Source organism: Sylvia atricapilla, chromosome 8 (assembly GCF_009819655.1).
Source record: "Sylvia atricapilla isolate bSylAtr1 chromosome 8, bSylAtr1.pri, whole genome shotgun sequence".
Lineage (NCBI taxonomy): Eukaryota > Metazoa > Chordata > Aves > Passeriformes > Sylviidae > Sylvia > Sylvia atricapilla.
The window spans coordinates 34,821,294-34,845,034 of NC_089147.1; the positions used below are offsets into that span (position 1 = coordinate 34,821,294).

General features: G+C 39.3%; 1 protein-coding gene across 1 annotated transcript in view; it reads right to left on the bottom strand.

Moving 5' to 3' along the window:
* The window catches only part of MYPN (myopalladin), a 52,366-nt gene that overhangs the window by 20,596 nt on the left and 8,029 nt on the right, over positions 1–23,741 (bottom strand). Inside the window, exons 2-12 of the mRNA XM_066324406.1 lie at positions 22,422–23,360; positions 14,814–14,989; positions 13,279–13,330; positions 11,053–11,203; positions 9,519–9,590; positions 9,186–9,327; positions 8,592–8,615; positions 6,486–6,602; positions 5,704–6,073; positions 3,059–3,643; positions 582–729 (exon numbers count right to left, since the gene is read on the bottom strand). Coding sequence (XP_066180503.1) covers positions 582–729; positions 3,059–3,643; positions 5,704–6,073; positions 6,486–6,602; positions 8,592–8,615; positions 9,186–9,327; positions 9,519–9,590; positions 11,053–11,203; positions 13,279–13,330; positions 14,814–14,989; positions 22,422–23,359 — 2,775 coding nt within the window. The 5' untranslated portion in view covers position 23,360. The remainder of the gene's footprint in view (positions 1–581; positions 730–3,058; positions 3,644–5,703; positions 6,074–6,485; positions 6,603–8,591; positions 8,616–9,185; positions 9,328–9,518; positions 9,591–11,052; positions 11,204–13,278; positions 13,331–14,813; positions 14,990–22,421; positions 23,361–23,741) is intronic.

Sequence of the window (23,741 nt, forward strand, 5' to 3'; positions counted from 1 at the left end):
GAAGTGATACTTTGTTCCTTAAACTTTGTAAAAGGTTTCTTATTTTGTTAAATTCTTATAATAAAGTTCTCCAAGAAGTGCCTGTCAATTCATATAAGAACGGAAATTTGGAAAATTTGGAAAAATAGGTTTAATGCTAAAAAATTGAAAGCCCATTATCATTCAGCCAAAAGAAAAACAAAAACCTTATCCTAAACTGTTTTGTTACTTTACTCTTTGCTTTAAAACATAGAGTGTATGAATGTATGTGTGCAAAGAATAGAGCAACCTGTAAAGCAAAAAAAGTAAAAGCCAATGTCCAGAAGCTTCCATGAAAATGAAGAAGTTTTACATTTATACTAGCCTTTGAGATTATCAGAAATGAAAAATGCTGCTCAGTCACAAAGTAAATTTTCTACAGCTGCATCCCTCATGCTTTCTGTTTAAAGCTCCAGTTTGCTATTCCAAACCAGTACTCACATGAAAGCTCCTCTTGCAAAGTAGTGTAGCAGCTCATCCACACAAACACCCCTTTTTTTCCATATAATCATATATGTCTTGTTCATGAGCAAATTCTTTTTAATAACATTCAGTTTTCTTACCTGCTGGCCGCTTTGTTGATTAGCATCCTCTCTGAAATGCAGTTTTCTTTCCAGGTCCTTTACAAGTGCAACTTTGTTTTCCCGAATAGAGTCTTCTGTTGCTAATGGCAGAGGCTTCAGGTTTTTCTTTGTTAATCCATGGGTTGGGCTATTAAAAGAAAATTCTGATACTAACATGCAGGAACCAGTGTATATATATATATATTTTGTCACCTGTATGATATGATATGTTATGGTGGAACCTATTATTTATTTACACAGAAGCCAAAGCACAATACAGGATGTGATTTATTTTTGGTACTATCTTAATGGGGCGTCCCATTCCCATGCAGTAGAAATTAAAAACTCACATCTTAAAGGAAATAAGGTTTGTAATGCTGCAATAAGCATCTAAGCTCTATTTATATTTATCCTGCAGTAATGATGCCACAGTAGATGCTAAAGAAGTGACTGTAGGTGTTACCTTAGGTGCGCAATGTGTACATTTGACTGCTATCAGGCAATAATTTAAAAGTTAATACAATTTCTCATTGATCATTTTCTCACATATTCATTGTTCATTTACTCTTTCCATGAATTTTACTTCTTCAATTTCTCTCACCCTTTTATGACATCTAACATCAACAGTTATTCTTTGTTCTTATTTTATAGATGTGGTCTGTTTAATTTTAGTAAGGCTTGGAAACAGTTGAATTCTTAAATAAGACTGTCAGGAGACTGTGAGCATGCAGTGCTGGAGCACAGCAGCAGGACACTACTAGGGAGTGTGCAATATTCTGGTAGTTTACTAGAACAGGTGTTGGGATCTTGGTAACAGGCTCTAGGTAAAGGCATAACTGGTGATTGCTTTGCAAGGTCTCATCCTTGTGTTCTGCAGACACTGAGCTCTCACTCCTTTCCTAGGCCAGAATTACTGTCATTGATAATGCCAAAAAGGGAAGCTGAAGTGTAATAGGTATGTACAGATTACCACAGATATTGTGCTAATGTTCAGATTCCTTCCTGACCTTTTGTGCCCTGCTAAGACTCTCCCATGCAGAGGTCAAGATTTCAATCTCAGCAAAAGGAGCACTAGGTGTGTGAGAATTCACCTCTGGGCTGGGACCCAGGACAGCTGAAATGAAGAAAACACATTGAACTAGTCATGTGCCTGGCAGGCGTATTGTGCTGACTTGTGTGGCCATGCCTGTGCAGCAGTGAGAAAGAAAGCACACTGCTGAGGTTAAGTGTCATTAATGCAAAGAGAAAAGCCCTTGAGCACTTGTGCCCCAGCTCTGAAGGGGCAGAAGGGGACCGGTGACAGCTGCAGCTGATTTTTGCTTGCTCTTGCAGCACTGTGGAAGCAGACCAAAGGCTTGAGCTGGCTCAAGGGAAAACCTTCACTGTGACCTTATAGCTTTACGCTGTGTGCCTGATCAGGATGCCAGGGCTGGGAAGACCTCCAGGCACATGCCATGGGGTAATGGCAATTATGTGGCTGTGCTGGGCAACTGGGAGGTAGGTCTGTGAGTAGCAGTGCAGTACTGGCTTGAAGACAGGATTCTTGGCACACAGAGTGGTGAATGCTATATAGACACAGGGACACGTTTTTCTGTTGTAATAGCAGATTGGTTGATGTAGTATCAGCAGGATAGTCAGGAGATTGTGACTTGCTGATGGCTATTACTATCTCAAACTGTACCATTGATAAAAAGGGAAAACATTCCTTACTTTGTGCAGAATTTGGAGTTCTATGGATAAAGAGTTGTACCAATGTACAGGTGCTAGCCATGCTGACACAGTTCATATAGTCCACAAAAGGGAAATTCATTTCAACTCTACCAGTTAAGAAGAGACTCTTAAGGCCATCACCTTGCCAGTACATCATCATCCTTATTTGCTTGTATCATGGTAGCTATTTTGTCATAGAAATCATGCTGGTTGTTAATTGAAGTATTTCTGTGCAAACCGTTTACTCTCCTGAGATTTTCTGGGGGACTTCAAATGTAGAAAGTACTGCAACCAGAAAAATACCTTTACATAAGTTATTTCCTAGATTCACCTGGAGTAAAAAAAAACCCTTCCAGTATAAGGTACCTTTAAAACGTTACTTATTTCTTACAATAGGTATGAATGTTTTTATACCTGGTGTAAGCAAAGAGTCTTAAAGTGACTTATCCTACAAGCTCATGAAGTCTCTTTTCTTACACTAATACGGTCTTATTAATCTCTGAGACCCCACATTCTTGTATATCTGTTTGTATGCTTACATTTCTCTATCTTGAATTCTGTCTTATTACAGAAGGTATTATCCCTTCTTTTCTTTACTGGATGTAAAGGTTAGATTAAATGACCAGAACATACGAACAACTCACTTTTCTGTTTTACAAAAGACTTGCATTTCAGTGACTTCCCCACTGAACACCTGAACAGAAATACATCCTAGTTTCCTTTGAGTATTTGTCGCTGCTTCTGTGCGTGTGCTTCCTGCTACTTACGTGGCTGGTGTACTCCTGGGCAGTCCCATGGCATTGGTGGATGGCGCGGTGGGAAGTGAAGGAAGAACAGCACTGAGGAAAGCTACTGGATTCTGGATCCGTCCGGTTGGGGACAGGGGAGCGGGAGTCACAGTCTGTGGCTGGAACTGTTTGACACTGCTTGTAGAAAGTGTTAATGAAGGCACCACGGATTCTTTAGGGCTTGCTAGAGACTGTTCACTTCTGCTTGTAAACCCTCCTGATGACCTTGCTGGGGCGGGTGGAGGATTTCCTATGAAACTTTCCATGTTGTTTGCTCTCTGAGTTGCCTGAGGGCCGCTGCTGAATGTGACTGAGGAGCTGGCCGAGGGGCTGGCCGGCGGGGCCGTCTGTGCTGGCAGGAACTGCTTGGGGCGGCCGTAGCCAAAGGCTTGCGAGGCAAAGGATGAGCTTTGCTTGTACAGGGTTGAGGTGGACTGTTGGTAGAGGGAAGTAGCAGAATTCACCAAAGTGGTGTTGAATGACAGCTCTTTGAGAGATGCCTGATGCACCTGCTGTTGTTCAAGCAAGACCTGGTTGTGGAGCTGTTTTAACTGGCTCTGATCACTGCACAGAAAATAAAGATGAACAAAGTTGGTTATGAGCCCTGAATGAGCCAGTAGGCTGCATTTCCGTATCTGAATTCAGAGAGAAAAATTCTGTCCTGTGATACAGTAAGAGGTGGGAAACTGCTACATGACATATTCTCTAACATTGTGAAAAGAGCACAGTATTAGTTTGCTACTAAAATAACCTTTTCCTTCATCTCCCCTTCTTTGCCAGAGGCACCAAAGTTTTTTGTCTGCAAATTATTTGACTGAAGATAATTCTTACATTTTAGCATGTAAAATATAAATCTTACTTGAAGATATTTAAGGGATAGCATTGTCAAAGTCACCTTAGTCCCTCTTTGCTTGTGTAACAAAGAGTGAGATTTGGTGTGTCATAATTTAAATGAGTGTTTGTAAGCCAGGTTGCATTATTTACCTTCTGCTGAAGTGGGTTCTGAAACCAACACTTTGGCTGATAAAACTTGTTAATAATCCACCACAGGAGATGTTACCAATGTAGTTTAGGTGGTGTTGACTTTCAGTGACAGGCAGGAGTGGATAATTCAGAGAGGACTTGCATTCCATGAAGTTGTTATTTTTCTAGATGTCATCTACTAGACAATTTTTCAGGGCTTTTTTACTTTGCAATTAAGGAAAATAATTTTGCCCTGTGAAGTGGTTTATTTAATGATTATGTATATGGAAATACAGCACATGAAAAACAGAGCTGTTTCCCTTCCAAAACCAGAAAAGACATAAAGGATATGGAAAATAATTGTGTAATAAACTATGGAGTATTAAATAACTACTGATAAAAAGTGGAAAATGTAGATGTAGACACCAATCACAACTGCTCTTGACAAAGCAAATACCTACTCAGCATAATTTGGTTTTAGTCAAAAGACTTAGTTTCTACAATGTACTAAACAAAACTCACATTAAAAACAGATAAAGATAGCAATTTCAAGCTTTCGTATAGTAGAATGTTAGAGAGTTAGTTGTTTTGTGGGCCTGATTTTTTGTGCCCTTCATATATACCTCTGCATAATAAAGCAATCCTTTGTAACACAGCTTTTTTGGGAAGGGGAGCTGAAAGAAATTCTGCTTTATGAAATATTGGGTACTTAAATACTGCTTCTGTCTCCCCTTTCAACTCACTACAGCTCAGAAGGTATATAGGGCTGTGAATGTGGGCTTCTCAAATTAAAACCCTGTACTCCAAGTTCTTCCTCTGCTACAAGGAATGTAATTTCTGTCTTCTCCTTGTAATGTTTATGCTATGAAGCTACATCCTTGCTTAAGAGTACCAGTGAATTACTTTATAAAGTCCTTCCTGAGCCCTTAGGTAAAGCTTCTGCCTATTTAAGAAATGAAATGAAGGTGTTTGCGTGCTTTTTGTTAAACAATGTATGGGAGGTTGGAAAGACGCTGAAAATACTTTTCTTAATAAACTGCAGTGTGAATTCCATAAATTGTCTTCTAAGGAAATTACATTTACTTCTTCAAATTTCCCCTTGAGCTCGCAGTGCACCAATCATGCAGGTGCTTTTTAGTTCAAGTGGTTTCACGTTATCAAGCATTTCCAAGTGTTTTATCTGTTGCAGGAGATGACATCTGTGGGACATGCAAGTCATGAGGCACGGCCTTTGGGATGACAGTTGCTCACTGGCTGCCAGTTTGTAATATGTGTAAGACTGAGTGTGTCTGCTTTGGGCATTATTTCATACCCAGAATTGAGTGAGATATGTTTGAAGAACCTGCTTTTATTTTGCCTGCATAAGATCAGTGTTCTTCACCTTCTGATTGCAGCAGAAAACATTGTGGAATTAATAACATTTCAAAGGGAAAACCTTTTCCTTTTAAAATTTGAGATAATTTTTCCTGAGAGGGATATACAGAAAAAATAATCTAGTGCCGGACAATTTGTCTTCTAAGATTAGGCCAGCTAATTAGGCCAGTGCCATGTAATCTTTTTATTCTGCATTTGAGTTTTTGCTCTAATGCAATAGTGTCGTGGTCAATAAATAGTAAATAATATCAGTGATGCTCCTGAGAATGAGAATTCTGTTTACTTACAGCTTTGGTTTAGCCAGTACTGGGGGAGGTTCCTTGGATGGTGATGTTGGCTCTGGTAGTTTCATTGGCTGTCCATTTATCTTCTCTGGGAAATGGTTGGGTCTGATTTGGTTTGTGGTGCCAGGTCCATCCTCTGAGGATGATTCACTTCCTTTCTCATCTTCAGGCAGCTTGAAGTGGACACGGAGCCCTGCCTTGGAACTCGACCTGGGTTCATTGTGGTTCACAAGAACACCCTCGAGTTTAGGTTTGGGTGTTTGATTTGCTCCGTGGCTGGAAGGAGTTTGTGGGGGAGGTTGGTGCTCAGTAGCCATGAAGTCGATGGAGCTTGTGGTGTGGAGGGCAGCAGCATTACTGCTGTCTTCAGGTGCTGAAAGAGGAAAGGTCAAACCTTTGGGCTATCATAGTGAAATGAAATCACAGAAGTTCCGGTTCAAAAAAGCTCACTCTGATGTCCTTCTAGCTGTTGCACTGAGTTGTTTGACCTTGTTTGTTTAAGAAAAAATTCCCTTGGAAAAGGAATATTGTGAAGGTAGAGGGAAAAGGGACACTGTTCCAGTTTGGAAAATCAATCAGTGGTCTTCAGCCATGCCCCCAGTGAATTATTCCACTACATCTTTGAAATACAAACTTTTTTTCTTCCCCAGAGAATTCTCATGCTTTTTAGTTATGAAGAACATAGCCAGAACTTGAGCTGCATTTTAGTCAACAGTACACAGCATAAATCACAGCCTGCTCTGCTTGTATTTACTAGGGAGCAAAGGACTCAAACTAACTCTTACCTTTGACAGTCAGACGAGCTATACTGGACACTGTGCCATATTTATTGCTTGCGGTACAGGTGAAACTGCCAGAATCTTCTGAAAATACTTCAGCAATAACGAGAGTACAAATCTCCTCTGCAAAGCATCAGAACATGGTTAGTACTTGAAGCGAATGTGCATTGAGCAAACACACAGAACCCTGACTGCCTTCGGGGAGATTTTCTCAACGTCTCCCACCTTGCTCAGTTTGTTTCCAGTTCCATCAGTATTATCAATTTTGACAGCCTTTGTGTGCAACAGCTGTTATCAGCATTGTCTGCAGCAACTGGTACCCTCTGTGCTCCAGCATGCCCCATGAAAGCAAAGAACAGGTGTCAGCAGTGTGTGCAAAACATTAGAAAACATTTTCCTGACACATGAAGTACAGACTTAAAAGAACTTAAATTTAATTTGGAAAAATATATAGTGTACTTCAAACTCTCAGCTCACTAAAATAATTTAATTTTTATCCCTGCAGATTGAAAGATTACTTATAATTGACTGGGAACAATTCAAGTGGAGTCACTCTGTAAGGGGGAGAAATATAAAACATAAACATATAGACTGTCGTTTTCAAAAATACCAGTGCAGATTTGCAGATAGAGGAATTGTGCTAACTGCGCTTACAGAAAGTTGTCTTTTGACTTCTTTGTGAAGATTACCAGTGGGCACCAAAAACATGCTAGCAGAATTGTACTAGGAAAAATTATATCCCACCTAGAAAAGTCAGTTTGGGTTTATAACATTTCTGTCTGACCAGTATGAGACACCTCTGGGCCAGCTAATAAATACCTGTAGGATGGGATTTGAAGGCTTTTGGTTTGGCTGTGTAGCTGGGAGGAGGGGGGGCAGTAACATCTAAGGTGAATTGAAATGTGGGCTGACAAAATTTCTTCACTTACTCAGTGACTGTTTTCCTACAAGTTTGCAATAAACTTTCCTAAAACCCTACAGGATAAATATTCTATGAGTACTTTTGCAGAAGGCTGTAAAACACTTAAACTTGATTGTTTCATCTTTCGCCAAAGAAAACGTAATAGCAACAAAGAGATTGCTATCAACTATAAGAGAATAACAGTTTATTATAGTAGTATGATAACAGAACTAGTTTATGGCATTACAGTATCTAGTTTGTCGTGCTGGGATCTGCCAACCACTGCATGCATGGAAATCCAGATTCCTTCTGAATGAGCAGCAGGTGATGAGGCTGTGACAACTGCAGTGAACTGATTATCCCCTAAAAACTGCTTCACATTACTCAGCAGTGATGCCACTGGACAGTAACAGAACAGTGTCAGTGGCTTGTGGTAGGAGCTCCATTTTTTCATTCCTGAATCTCAGAGAGAGGCAGTTTCTTTCAAGACTGTTCTTGGGGTAAAAACATTTCAAATAGGACAAGGAGAATACAGAAGTTCATACTCCATAAGAATTAATACTCCTTTGGTAATTTTCTATCTTGAGAGGGGCAGCTTCATATTTCTAATGGCAAAAAGCATAGTGAGGAGAGTGAAACTCTCATGGAGAAATAATCAAAACTATAAGGCTCCTCTGCTCCAACTGCATGAAGTAGTCCACATTCTGCCCTGGTCCTTGATATTAGCAGATCCAGCCACATTTATAGGATTTGCTGATATCAGGGGTGGAACACCTGATGTGATACTCTCACATTACGCTGGTAGGGAGCACAGGGAATGGCTGACATGGCTAAATACATGATGCAATGTTCCCTAACTGGTAAACTAGATAAAAATAGCTCAGGTCTACCTCATCTCATCTACTTCAGGAACCTCAGATGTAGAGGGCATCCTCATACATTAATTTGATTAATCTTCAGCTCATTTAGATCCTGAGTTAAAAGTGGGTCAAAGCAGAATGGAAACATTTTCTTCAAAAGAGACTGCATTAATTCAAATTACATGTTTGTGGAACAGTCTACAGTGAAATGTATGTCACTAGCAGCTATAGAACATGGGGAAAAGAATAAATTATGTTAATTAAATAATGAAGCTTTAATAATTAATATTTTCTGAGGTTAAATTACCACTGATGTAATGAAAAAATTGTGAGCCTTTTGATGATCCTCACCTGGTTCAGCCATAGTTCGTGGTTCTAAAGGGAAGAAGAGCAGAACTATTAGATTGAATGTAGTTATTTTGCCAATATTTGTTTTTCTGTAAGCAATAATATAAAGTTTGACCTTCTAAATATGATGGAATACTCTTTTTGATTCAATTTTCTGTTTGGGGGAGGTGAAGACAGCCAGGCCTTTTTCTCAGTGGTATGTCAAAGCCATTGAACAGTATGAACACTCGTGGGAACTTGGGAATGGGAAATAATTCTCTAAGTAGTTGGGGGTTGGTGTTTTTTGGGTTTTTTTTTCAGTACTGGCACAATTTTATTTTGTCTTGAAGACAATTTCTGAAACTCTGACCCTCATGAAATCAAGATATGATGAACCATTGTTTTGCTTAGGTTTAGTTCAGTGTGGTATTTAAGGAACTTCCATTGAATTTTCACAATTTTAGCATTTCAGAGACTTAGAGAAAATTGCAGGTGTTCTGACCGCATTTGAAAATTAAAATTACAATTGTAATAAGAAATTCACAGTGTTGCTATGTTAGAAATTTTGTTGCTTGCCTATATTTTATTAGACATAAGATTTTCACACAAGAAACGTACTTTTCTGTAATATCCTAAAATCTGGAGAGTCTTCTATCAGTGTTCCTTCTCTGTACCATTCAACCTTTGGGGAAGGAGCTCCTTTCACCCGACATTCAAAAACAACAAGCTGCCCCTCAGAAGCTGAAATATCCTGTAACATCTAATAGAGAAAATGAATAGACAGTCAATAAATGTCTTAATGGTCTGGAAGTAATACGGATTTTACTGATTTCCGCAAGATTTAATAAAGCCACTTAAACCCTTGAATGACTTAAGAAAAGCATCCTTTTAATTTTCTCTCTTTACAGTTATCTGACCTCTCCTTTTCAAATATGTCATAGAAGAAATTACCTTTGTAAATACAGGAGCAGCAATTATAGGTCTTCCATCCAGTCCTTGCAAATAGTTAGTGGGGCTTTGAGCCTGCAGATTGCAAAACATCACAAGATGATATTTAGGTGTACAGACATTATTTTTTTCATATACCAGAGAAATGTGCTTTTGGAATGACATAAAAGAGATTTTGGTGGATGAAGTCCAAAGCAAAATACCTAATACAATGACCAGAAATTCTATTATGGACAGCTGCTAGAGATCTTCCTGGATGGGATAACAGCAAAAAGGCTGTTGTTACTTTATTGCCTTACTTAGTTAATCATGGCAAGAAAAGCTTTAGCCCAGTGTATTGTAACAGTTTTTCTTCATCCTTTAATAGGGCAAATATGTGTTGTCTGCTTGGTCAGAATCCTCTTTTAAAAATTCTTACTGATGAAATAGTTATTTGTGTTAATAAAGAAAGGTTAAGTCAAGTCACTTGTGTAACTGCTACTGTAATTCTTCTCCTTTGCCAAAACCAAACCTTTTACAGAGGTGGGATATCAACCTGTTGATCCTACTCAGTGAAAACAGAATGGAATTGTGTTCCTCCTGGAAAACCTTGTTATATGGGTTGAGTATTTAATACAGTCTTTTATTTTACTGCAATAGGAGTTGCCCCAGAACAGCAGAATTAATGATTCAGTATCTCAGGAAATAGCCAAATTACATAGATGGTGCCTTATAAGCCAACAAAATTTAAAAGTAGTGATTTTTGAAGTAACTATTACCCTTAAGGCATTGTCTCTCAAAATGGCAGTGTTGCAGAGGCTTAGTTCTAGTCTCATTGTAATCAAAAGTGAACATGCATTAGTTCACCTGTTCAGGATCTGTTTATTGGTTACCACCTAACTCTGTAAACTTTGGAAAGGCCCTGTTAAGCGAGAAACTCAGAAGCTCTTGAACTTCGCAGTTTTGAGTACGTATGGCTCCTCTTTCCTATCAAGAAAGAATTCACAACTGTGAAGATGCTGTCAGTTTGCAACAAAAACGACTCCAAATGTGTGGTAATATTACCTAGAAACCCTTTGATGTGGGTAGTAAAATGTTATGTGGGAAACGAGCTTATCTACGTGTAAAGTAAACACAGTAGTGAAACAATTCAACTTAAAATAAGTTTCACTGAAAGGAAAAGATTTCAAGTGAGTTCTGTAGTGAGGGAGAGGAGAACATGCTGGGCTGGAAAGTGGATGAGCCAGTCTGCAATGAGGAGAGGCCGGGAAGCTGACAGCCCCTCAGCTGCTGGAATGCACCAGGATCCCGTGCAGCTCCTGAGCTGCTGGAATGCTCCTCCTGCAGCCGGGGGAGGAAGGTGCCCTGCCCTTGGCCAGGTGATCCTTGGAGGCAGGGCCTCCCCTCTGTGGACTGTATGGCTGCCAGGCTTAAAGCTGAAGTTCAACAGCAAAGCAAATGCTAGAAAATTTGGGCTTCTCAGTCACAAACTGTAGAAGAAACACTTTATTAAGAGCTTGCTTTTAGTTCTTGAAGTTCACCCTGGTGTCCCCCCTACCTGGTTAACTGGAGTTGACACCACCTGGACAGGCACAGACACAGGCTGAACCACTGCTGATGCTGGTGTCTTGGAGGTTTCTTGATGCTTGGTTGCAGTTCTGACAGCAGGAGATGCTGCATTCACAGAGGTGGTGGCTGTCTTTGGTTTGCTGTGAAATATGAACCAAGAACAAGTTCTCCAACTCGAAGCTAGAGTTGTCTGTGTGTCCCTAAGTATGTCTGTCTCAGATACATGTGAAGCCCAGCCTCACTTCTGGGACTGAATTCCTCTTGATCTAAGCTGATCTGTACTCCTAGGCAAAACTGCATTGTAAGTCAGCCTCCATATCTGGCCACTCTAAGATCTCAAACTTGATTCATCCACACCAAATGCAATAAATGGCCTGGATGAACTCAATTGTGGCTGTTACCAGCTCAGAGCAGCATGAGAAAGCAATGCTGGTTTCATAGAAGACACTGCTAGTTTCTTTTTTTGTGAAGAGCTGGGGCTCTGAGGTAGTGAGAGTACCATGGTTTGCTTGGATACAGATGGAATAATTAATTGCTGAAAAATAAAAAAGACATGCTTTCTGGCCAACATACCATCAATTTTACTAGTGTACAGATTGACATCTCTTCACTTTGTGGTTGTTTATATATGGAAATACAAGAGTTGACCTTTTTTTTATTTTATTGCTCGGTGAAATAATGCAGATAGAGAAGAGCTGGTCTTTTTATTCAGTTTGAGGTCCCCCCAGGAAAGCTAGCTTTCAAAACAGAGGAAGCTTTTCTCAAAGTGAAGGTACAACTGTTGTGATCACTGATTTCTCTCTTAAACTTCGTAGAGCACCTGTTCTCATATTAACTCCCTTCAGTTACAGGTGTTCAGATTCATGTGATGACAGCTGGAAGCTCAGCAAAACTGAAGACACTCTTATACTCAAACCTGGTCTTTCATTGTGAGCATTTGAAGACATCCTAGTATGATGTCAGAGCAGCATTCTGAGAAAAAAAATTACCTCCCAACCTGATCAGGTAAGTGATTTAGAGATGCCATCAAGTGGTCAGGATCATGGTAAACCCTATACTGACACCTAAAGAGATGAATGTGGGAAAAAAAAAAAAAAAAGAAAAAAAAAAAAAAAAGGCCTGTGACGTTTAGACAAGTCTGAGCCAGAATGGAAAACTTCACAATTCATCCCAAACCAATTAGCAGTACATCCCAAGTTTGACACTTTCCTAACCTTAAGTTTTATAAGACCACTAACATTTATCAAAATCCATAAACCAATTCCATCTGGAGTACTTTATGACTTTGCCGTTTAAATCTCATACAACAGGGTTTGCTGTCAGCCTGAGTTCTTCAGTCAAATACACTGCAAATGTCTTCTCTTTGCATTTTAAAAATTGGCATTTGTAATGAGTATAATTCTCCTTAGTGATGGAAAAAAAAAAAACAACAGGGTGCGTAAGTCTATCTGATTAAGGCCTCTTTTATCAAGCACTGGTTGCTTTTGATGTTGAATCTGTGCATACAAAGGAGTTCAAAATCAAAGACTGATTATTTTAGTTTTCCACTAGTCTGACTCCCTTTCTAGTTAATAGAAAGACTTTGATTCTGAAAGAATTTTAACAGCATTAGATCAGGGTCTAGATCATCAGGGGATGGATTTCATTTAGGAAAAATAAATAAATGAATAAATAAATTTTTCCCTGATTTTAGATTACATCTGACATATTTCCTTTTTATAATTAAGTAGTCTTTAATACCATCATTTCAGTTCACTCTAGTGCATGTCTATTAATTTCTTTGTCTTAAATCTAAATAATCAATGACTACCGATATTCTCCCAAAAACCTTGCGTATTTTCATGTGAGAAATTGTACTACATTCTTTGTCCAAGTCAGACACTTAAATCAGCATTTAAGCTGGATCTAGTCAAATGGCTTTGGTTTTGGTAAATTAATTTTAGAATTTCAATCTTTATGGTAACGTCTTTCTTCTTATATTAATATTTAATATTAAAATTCCAATTCTTAATCTAAAGTTGAGGACCCAAAAGCAAACAAATGTTTGTTCCATACTATTTGTAAAGCAAACAAACAAGCACACAAACAGAATTCAACCCAACCAACCCAAACTAATCCTAAACAGAATAATAACGTGTTGGAAGCCTGCAAACTGAAATGTCAGCACTTGTGGATTTTTTAACTACATGGAAGATGTAACTGATTTTAAACTTACTGATCCATTTCGTCTTTGATGATTTCACCTTCAGAGTCAGAAGAAGAGATGCCTATGAAAAAAAATAAAAATAAAATCATTTAGCAGAAGGGTTTTTGAATTTCTCCATGAATTATACAACCTTTATTCAGATTTCCTGTAGACCACTCTATGGATATGTACTGTAAAGCTGTGCCCAGACAAAAGATCCCACTGCAGTTCCATACTGTGCAAGGTGCAGAACTGCTGTTGAGGTAAGGCGGATTTGGGAGGAGGTGCAGTTGAAGTAAGGAGAACAACATCCAAAAGTGAATGGATACCTGGGTTCCTGGGCTCTCTTTCAAATGCCACTGTGATTTAGTCCATGTTTGTTGTGAATCAAGTAAGAGCTTTCTTCTCTCAGACACATGATACAATCAGATTAAAAGGAAAAAGAGACCTGGAATCATAGCTGTTATTCTCCAGCTAGTGCCGTGTACCACGGTAGGAAGAAGATACTGGCTCTGTGTACTAACTGCTGTCAGTTACTGAGCCATTTTACACCTCTGATTCTGCCTTCACTGTGCTTGGAATTTGCATTTTCTCTGCAGTTTCTGCCAGAGAGCATCTCCATCAGCCATGGCTCCCATCCAGCATCCACTGAGTTGGGTAAAAGCAGCCCTTGGCCCCTGTCTGGAGTACCTGTAAATCCCTGCTGAGCACAAACATATCCCATTAATGTCAGGGGCAGTGCAGATTCTAAAAAAGGATTTGTCCTTTCACTGTCAAATTAGAGATGTGGAAGAAGAACGGCAGAACTAAATTCATCTTTAGGGCAGTGCTTTAATTTATGAATGGTGCCACTGTGGTCAGTGATGGTGCCCATAGTATGTTTCTCCGAGAGAAAAAGGGAAAAAATCCTATGTGTTTATTTTTAAATTTATAGTCCTGCTAGCACAATAATGGATTCAATCTCAAATCTTACCCAAGAAAGTAAAAAAAAGAAATATAATAAATAGACCACTCTAAGGCTTACTAGGTATAGTAAAAAGCATAAGGAAAAAGAAAAGCTACCTAAATCTGCAAATATGTATTCTGTTTGATTTATAGCATCTACTGGACAAGCATAATATCCCATTGATGGCATATATATTTTGATTACAAGGTCCCAAGAAAGAGTTAAGAGGAAGCTGTCCTACATTCAATTTGTAATAATGACTGTAGAGAAAAGGTATTAATAAGAATTAGACACAAAGTTTAGTTTCTTAAACTTCTGTACAGTTCCACAGACAAAAAATACAAGGTGGTTTCAGAATCTGAATATTTTTAGATTTGGATCTTGCAGTGAGATAGATAAATCTCTGGGAAGCAACACAGTAAAATTTAAAGGCTGGTCCCTTGTCTAAAGAGTGTTTTACAGGAAAATAATAATGATATTAGTAATGATGGGAAGTGTTGACTCCTGCTATGGTGTTTTTTATGACAAAATGGTAAGTTAACAAACCAGATAAATAATTGTATCTTAATCCTGTATGACCAGTTCCAACCATCAGTTTCTGCAACACTTGTAACATTACCTTCTATGTAAATCTCTGCAGAAGTGGAGTCTGTTCCATAGATGTTGGAAGCAAAGCACGAGTAACGCCCTGTGTCCTCCTCAAAAGCTTCAACAATTATCAATGAGTGTTGATCACCTGTCTGGATAATTTGAATGTCTGGTGAGTTTTCAAGCTCCTTCCCTTCACAGTACCACCTGCAAGGCAAAAAGAAATGGTTTTTCAATCCAAACAAGTTGATAACTAGGATGATGATGTTTGAAGTCTTTCTGATGATAAAACTGGTAGGTTTAACCTGAAAATTCTAACAGACTATTGAGTCAACAGTCATAGGAATAAAATATTGATCATTTTCATAATATTCAATAAAGAGTAAAAGAGCTCTGAATTTGGAACACTGTCAATCCAGCTCAGAATTGCTCTTGAGGTACAATCAGCTCTGTGTAGTGGCTTAAAGTGCAGCAAAAAATCCCAACCCTATGTCAACAAGATTCCCTCAAACTTGTGTTTCTTTAGTTCATGTTAATTCAGAATGTGAGTGAAAGTTGTCTTTGGTCATGCATTTAACGCAATCTGCTTTTTATAAAAGATGGCAGAAGTGTATCACAAGGTAAGAGAGTTGATCCATTACAATACAGAGGTACTTCCATACAGAAACAGCCAGTGAGACAGCTGCACCTGGAATGCTTTTCTGCACAATGTTGCTGTGTTCCTCTTTAAACAAGAATCCATTACTTGTCCAAGAATCTGTTGGGCCCTCCAGAGCTTTCACACTCTCATCTCAGGCATTCCTGAGTCCCTCAGAGTTCAGAAGGGTTGTTTCAGTGGAAGATGCAGGAATCCACACAAAAGGAAAAGCAGCACCTTCACACAGATCTCTACAGGACGTGTTACTGGCAGTAACCACCAGCTCACTCTGAGCTGGTAGGAAGGGAGAGCAGGACTGAGGGATGCTGGTTACAAGGCAGAACAGAAGCACAAAAAGCAGGTGGGTCTGCAGAAACAGATTCAAATTAGATCTAGGCTTTATAAAGAGGAAGTAGCGCTATGTATCAAAATCCAGAGTTAAATGTTTGTGATAATGCTCATAAATACCTGTAATTATAGATAACTAGGCTGGATTTGAATAGCCAAACTTAAGTGCATTCATCTTCACTGTAACTTTTCTCATAAAGATAGATAGATATAAGATGCCACAAAAGTCTTTGTATTTTTTTACTCTGACTTTCGTAATTACGTGCGATTAGCTAATGCATCTTCTGCATGTGAGGGTGGGGGCTGTCGTATTAGTCATAGTTTCATCCATTTTTTATGGTAACTTGGTAAAAGTACTGGTCAACATTTGACTAGTACTACAGAAAATAAGATTGCTGGGGAAAGGATAAGGATAGGTTTATAAGTTATAAATTGTAATAATTAATATCTCCTGTCTTACACTGTAAGGTACTTCAATACATTTCGATCTCAGAGATTTTAGAAAAATGTGAATAAATTTGTTTTACCACTCAGTTGCAGAACATTTAAAGAAGTTTGTGCTACAAATTAAGCATGAAGAAACCCCCAAATTAATATTTGAAAAAAAAAAAAAAATCTTTAAACAGCCCATACCCGCAGAAGCCGAGAATATAACAGGCCCCCGGGCTCAGAGTGCCCGGCGCTTTTGTGAGGCAAAGCCTCCCTTCCGTCCCTTCCCCTCTCGGCTGACAGGACTGTCACGAGGTTCCTAGCGCTGTTTTCGTTGTTAATGCTGTAGTTGTTGTTTTATTTGCCTTGTTACACATGCTAGTAAAGAACTGCTATTCCTATCCCCACACCTTTGCCTGAGAGCCCCTTAATTTCAAAATTATAATGATTTGGAGGGAAAGGGCTTTGCATTGTCCATTGCAAGGGAGGCTCCTGCCTTCCTCAGCAGGCACCAAACCAGGACACTGAGGTATGAAGGAGTACAGCTCTAGCCCCTAAATGCTAATCCTAGAGCTAAGCAGGCCCTACTTTGTGCCCATCAGTCCAAGCCATCCAACACGGCTTTCTCAAAGCAGACAGCGTATTCCCTGCGTTTTGTGCACACCAGAGATGCCCTGAGCTGCCTTCTGTCAGTGGACACTCTGCCTAGGACTGCACTTTACTCCAGGTGGCTTTCAGCAGCCATTCATGCTGCTTCTCAAACCTCAGTGGAACTTGGTTAAGATGCAAACAGTGTTCTGGCCACCAACCAAACCCATTAAGCATGCAGCACTTTTGGAGATTGGAGAACCAGCTGTGCTCACACAAAAGGCAGCAGTCACAGCAGCAAAAATCCAAGGATGCCAGATGAGCTGGCACGTATGGAAGGATGAGGAAGAACCCCCTGGGTGTTCTGGCTCAGATTACAGATCCACCTAACCCAGCACAGTCTCCTGACAGTGGCCAAAAGCAGACACTGGGTGGACGGTGTAAAAACAGAGTGAACATATACATGTGTGTTTATTCACTGATTGCTCTGGAGTGTGTAACCATTCTCTTCAACTTCTTTCCCAAGGTGTGAAGCAGCACTTGAAAATACTTCTAAAAATGTGAAATCACTGGTCTGAAAATCATCATTTCAAACTACCTCTCCCTTTAAGGATTTCATTATCACAGTACCATTACCATTATTTTTCGGTAGATTAGACTGTATGGTTCCTTGCTAACATTTATTTAGAAAATGCTAATCTTTATTTATGTCATCTTTATTTTGAAACTATTGGTTTGCGTTTCCATTCAAAATGCATTTCCTTTAAAAATAATTATCTTTCTACCACCTTCTGATTGACTTTTAGTGGTCATACTCTATCACAGTCCTGTCAAATCCTCTAAAACAAAACCTCTTCAAACAGAAGGAACAGCTACATCTATTTGAAACTTTTCCCATAATGGCTTGCCCAAATCTGAAATTTTCACCACTATTACTTGGATAAAAAGGGGATATTTTTGACTGGTTCCCCGGAAGTGAGTATCACATTTTTCTTTTGTGTTCAGTGCTGTCCTTACACACATGTAGGTACAGACACCATAGCTCGTACTTGGCATCCAGAACACAAACCTCCAGTGCCTGGGATAGATGAACAATTCTACCCGGAGCAAGTAGAGGAAATGTTTAGCAGTCCTGAGGGAGTAGTATGGTAATGGGCACTACAGGGTCAATTGAAAATATCCTTTGACAATTATTAGTGCCTTTTCAAGTTCCAGACTTGGGAATTATATAGGATTCTTGTGATACTGAAGGGAGGATTTTTTAAAATTCTATCTACGATATGGTTTATTCTACTGTTGTTCTCCAGAACTGCAGTTGGTGATCACTGAAAATGGTCACATTATCAGGAGAGAAGGTTCATGCAGTTGTATGGCTACAGGCACAAATTTGGTATATGAATGTACAAGTTGCCTTTTAGGTGTGTAATTCATGTAGGCAACTGTGCACTTTGGGACATGAGTCATGGCTCTTACTCATGTCTTTTTATATACCTACCCCATGCCTCTTCCTTATATTGTAGCCTTGTTTTAGCATGTGTGCCTTAGCAGATAGGAATAAGCATTAAAGAGAATGCCCATGTTCTAGAATTTGATTTAATTTTCAGCAGCATCTTTTCAGAACATGAAAATGACTTGCATGGTTCAGTGATACTTTTGTGTCCACTTAAATGTGTTTCCTTACTGAAGTGGCACATCGAGCAAAATGCATCACACAAAATGCTGTGATATAACTCCTATTAAAGTAGAACTCATTGTGTTACTCATCAGCTTTTACAATTAACCTGCTATGTTTGTGCAGTTAAGTCTGTATCATATGCTTTTGTGAGGCACAATTTAATTTTCCTATAAGCAAATTTAAAAACACCATGTAAGCTAATTTCTACATTTCTTTTACTAGTATACAAGTATCATATTCCTTTAGTAGACTCAAACCGTGAAGCAGGATTGAGTTGTTTTCTTTGCAGTTAGTTTTCCTTTCATTAGTCCCAAATTTGCAGCAGCAGTGATTTAAAACTTCAGCAATAAACTCCTATTTCAAACCTGTGTTTAGTTCTCTATGCAGTGTGTTCTGTAGTCACTCTTTTCAGCATAATGTTCAAGTACTTCGAGATCGTGTTGGAAAAAAGAGCACGTTGTGTGAATGTTGTCCCTCTGTAATGCTTGTAAATCAAAACCAGTCATCTTCTTTGAAGTTAAGCTTCATGGAAAACTTGGGTATGGCCATACCTGCTCCTTCGTTGTTAACATTTGCTTTTATGCTTAGTGTGACAACGTTGTACGTGGTAGCAATGAAATGTCAGTTCCAGGGGGAGTTCTGGCATTGAGATACGTGGCATGACTGAAGTAGCAATACTCTGTCACTGACATTTCATTCCTGCCATGGATTGCAATGATAGCTTCCTCATGCAAGGGGGGTTCACATTAAGCACAGGCAGTGTCATCCCTTGTGCCAAATTCATCCTAGATCATAATCCATTGACTTGACTGGAGTTGAATGCAAGAGAAGTTTGGCTCTAGATTTTGAGCACTAAAACAGAGAAATGCTTTCATTTGGCAGCCAGGAAGAAAAGTCTTAATCTTGCAGGGTTTCAGAGTTTCTAAAAATCTGTGATTAGTTGCAGGGCTTGTCTCCTTGAACAAAGCAGCACAAAATGCAGCTTTTAAGCTTTGTATTCCTATGTTAAAGAATGTTTTCATGGAAACCTTATGACATACAGCCTGTTTTTAGCACATTAAATCCTCATGACACTTCCAGGATAACTGTGTATGCCAAGCCATGCAATGTGATTCATCAGTAAAATTAACCTAGGAGTGATGTGCCAAACAGTTTGAAAAAACGTAGAGACCTCTGAACTTGAGGGGAAAAGGAGTGCTCTCCTCACAGAGGGGACTAAATGTCACACCTACCATTACTCATACAGAAGCAGAGCTGTAGAAGGGAGCATGAAAAGGGGGTCATCAAACACTTTGGAAATACACTACATATTTCTATCAAAGGCTTGTTTCTAACCTGCAGTACAGTCAGAGGAAAGCAATGAGCAGTAATTGTAGGAGTGCTCTTTAATTGCGAGCTAAGGTTTGAGCTAGCAGGAGGCACACATCCTGCGGTATCAGTCTTTGTCTCTTCTGTGACTCTGCATTCAGGTGATGATACTGAAAAATGGGTAACTTCTCACTCAAATTTCTAGATAGATTGGCCAAACGAGCTTCCTCTGAATTCTAGGCTTGTTACATTAAGGCTGAGTTACCTTAAAAAACAATTGGGCAAGTCTTTCTGTATTCAGCCAAGAGGGATTAGCTTTCCTTCTACTGGTGTTTCAAATCAGTTCCCCATTTCTTCTCTTGCTCCACTATCCAGTTTTCTATCCCTCAGTGAGCCCTCGTGCTTGATAGTTACCTACCACACCTGTAATGCTTTATCATTGCCATGGTTTGGCAATTCCATAAATAATCAAAATGGTGTTTTGAGCCTGATCCATCATAATTGTCATTTACACCATCTTTTATATAAATTTGGTTTAGTACTATCTTGCTTTCAAACATGGTGTCTGCCCTTCATATCTTCCAGTCCTTTATATAGCTGTGATCAGCTTCTTTCTAAATATCCTGTCTCTAATTTCTCTATATAATCCCCATTACATCAGTTTAACCATCAGACTGTTCCTAGTGTTGACTGATTCACTACATTACAGAGCTTGCTGAATCCTGTTCTTGTTTCACAATGCTCTGGGTTCCCACAGTACAACTTCCACTTTGTAATTTTTCTAATATATACATTATAAGTCACTTGGGATCCCTTCCTGTGGTTAAGAGGTCCATTTTAAGTTATAGGTGATTAAGCTTTCTTTCATCAGTTGCTACCTTGCCAGTCAGTCCTTTCCTGGGGCTGCTGATTTTTTTATTTCTTTTACCTATCTATTAGAATCCTTCTGTCCTTGCCCAGCTCCACAGACACTGAACTAACTCACCATAAACCCTGGAAAACTCTTACCCTCCAAGCAAGACATTTGGCAGTTTTGAGCACAGTTCTGCTCACAGTTCCACAGCTATGGCAAACAAGATTCCTCCTTCACTCTTTTGGAAGTTTTGCATAGCAGATCAAAGATAAGCTCTGTTTTATGGGAAAAAAATGCTGCATTCTTCTGATCCTCATGATTAATGTGCACAAACTCCAAAGTACATTCTGTTTTCTGGTTTCCTTGGGCTGTAGCAGTGACTAACAAGGCTATGATCACTGGAAGCATGTGCATATTTATCACTCAGTCAAGTGACAATTATTACACCCTCTCTTAGTGTTACTTCTGCACATTGGTGGAGTTGAAAGAATCTTGGATGAACATGACAAAGTTTTGTTAATAAATAACTATGATCAGGAAACCATTCAAGGAGATGACATTCCCAGCTTTCTCCTTAATACAGCACGTATATACATACACAAACACAAGAGAGAGAGAGTTCAGAGTTCCCCCCCTTGTGACTTAGATTTTATTATCTAGTTTAAACTGTGAAACTAAAAGCTGAGCTTGATCTTTTTCTTGAGCTTTAACTGCTGGGGACTAACTTTCCCTAGGGCACTTCTTTTTCCCTGTCCCTAATTTCCTATATCTGATGGATGCTCATTCTACAGTAGTGTAGTAGCTCCTGTATTGAATAGCTTCACATAAGTAGCTTATTTAATTAATCGAAATTAACAAAATCAAATGTTGAAATAGAAATTTAAATTAAAAAGCTTCAGATTTCTTGGCGCAAAAATGGACCTGAGTTACAAAGATATCTGTCATTCATTTCTGTAGAATCAATGGTCTGTGAATTGGGTGTACAGGCATTCTGGTCACCCCTGGATATCTGCAGGATGAGCCATCGTTCCTGGGTTCCCCAAGCTGCCTTTGCGAGGCTTCCGTGACTTTATAGCGTCAGCGTCTAATTCTGGTGATTGTTAAACACCTAAACTTGGATGACATGAACACCTTGTCACTTTTATGTGTATCAACAGCACAAACATGACTGCTGGTACAAGGACAGTGTCGTGGCCTTCTGGAGAAACACCTGAATTGGACATTGTGTGTTGGAGTTCAGTCTGTAAACAAGCCAGTGTTCACCTGTTCTGAATACGAAGAAAGCCAGATTCTGTACTGGTCCAGGTACAAAAGAGAAGATGATTTCACTTCTTGTCTTTGCATTATAAGCTATGAATGATAAAAGAGGGAAAAATAGATTCTCACTTCCATGGATCCTACTGACATTATTATTATCCAAAGGACTTATGAAGGCAAATGCCTGGAGAAATAAGCAAGAGAAATGTTCAGAGTCTTGCTTTGTAATTAGGAGAAGTGTTCAGAGAGTGTTGCCAATATCTAGGAGATGATATTTCCTGTTTGTTTTCTGTTAAAAAACCCCTGAATTTCTGGCACTGTTTTCTCTTTTAGTCAGACTCCTCTATGAATTTAAGGGCTGAACACAATAGAACCTTTGTAATGGCATAAGCTCCACCAAGGGAATGCCTCAAAACTGTTAACTAAAGCAGTGAGTTTAGACTGAAACATAATAGAAATAATATTCTTCCCAAACAAGGTATTTCCCGCCTACACACTCCTACCATTACAGAAATACAAAATGACAAGTGCAGAACACATTTACCTGACTTCAGGTGCTGGGATTCCTACCACAATGCAGTCCAATTGCACTTTGGATCCTTCAGGAACTTCCCTGCTCTTCAGTTTTTGAGTAAAGCGTGGTGGTTGTCCAATGGGCTCATCAGAATATACAGATGCAGATTCTGACCCTGTTTTCAGCTCTGCACTTGTTAATTGACTGATAGATTCCAGATTTGTTGCCTGATGATCATGTGTTTGTCCAAAAGTTTTCCCTGCTTTGTTTTCCAAGTCTTGAGTTGTTAAAGTGGAAAGTCTTTCTCTGTTTTCTGATGTGAGAGACAGGCTCGAGCTACCTTTTTGAGCAGACTTGTTCTTAGAATCAATTTTGCTCTTGTAGTTTTTGCATGCTCGGGGTCGTATTCTTTCAGAGTTGTGAGCTTTGAAAAGTGATGAGAGCTCCTCAATGAAATCTGCTGCCTTGTTTAGGAATTCCTTCTTGGATTCTGATTCAGAAGGGAGGTGGTGTTTTTTTAGATCTTGAGAGCTCTCTTTGGACCCCACCGTATTTTTGACATGTTCCTGACAAAAGCTGGAGTGCAGGCCATTGTCTGATGTTTTCAAAGCTGTAGACTGGGCCATTTGTTTGTGTTTTCCCGTGTTGTTCAGCTGATCTGAGGGGCGCTGTGAATGTGCCTGAAGCTCATCCTGTTTCGTTTCCACTGGATTCTGATCAATAGCTTGTCTTGCCAGGTTTACACTTTCATCAAGCTCTTCTTGGCTCAAAAAGGCAGAGAGATCTGGGAGATCATCTTGGGCAGCTACCTCATCTGAATCACCAGAAGCATTGCCATAGTGGAAATTATGAGAAACTGGCTCTGATCTGCTTCTTTCACTCTTCCCTTGATGCTTAGTTTCTGCTAAATAACTCTCTCTCAGAAGCTGAGATATTGAAGTTGAGGTTTCTAAACTGTCGTCTTGCATGCTGCCAACAAAAAGGACAAATAGGACCACGCCTTATCAATAGCAATTTTTTTTGATTGAACACAATGACAGGCTTCTGAAAAGCAGAACACAACATTTTCAAACTGCATTTGTGTGCTGAATACTTGGAAGTACTTGTAATGCTTGAAGCATAAGGATAGCCTTGTGTTAAAGGCCGGCTTCAGCACATCCTGCCAGACACTGTTGCCTTTACCTAGTAAAGTTCATCTTTCATCACTTTCTACTGTCAGTAGCCTCACATAAAGTAACTGCAAATGTGGTATTTTCTACTCTGTTCATGGAAAAACTTCAACCACAGAGCTATTAACTGAGTTTCCGTGTCAAATCTTCATCATTGCTGATGTATGTTTCTTAGCTAAGA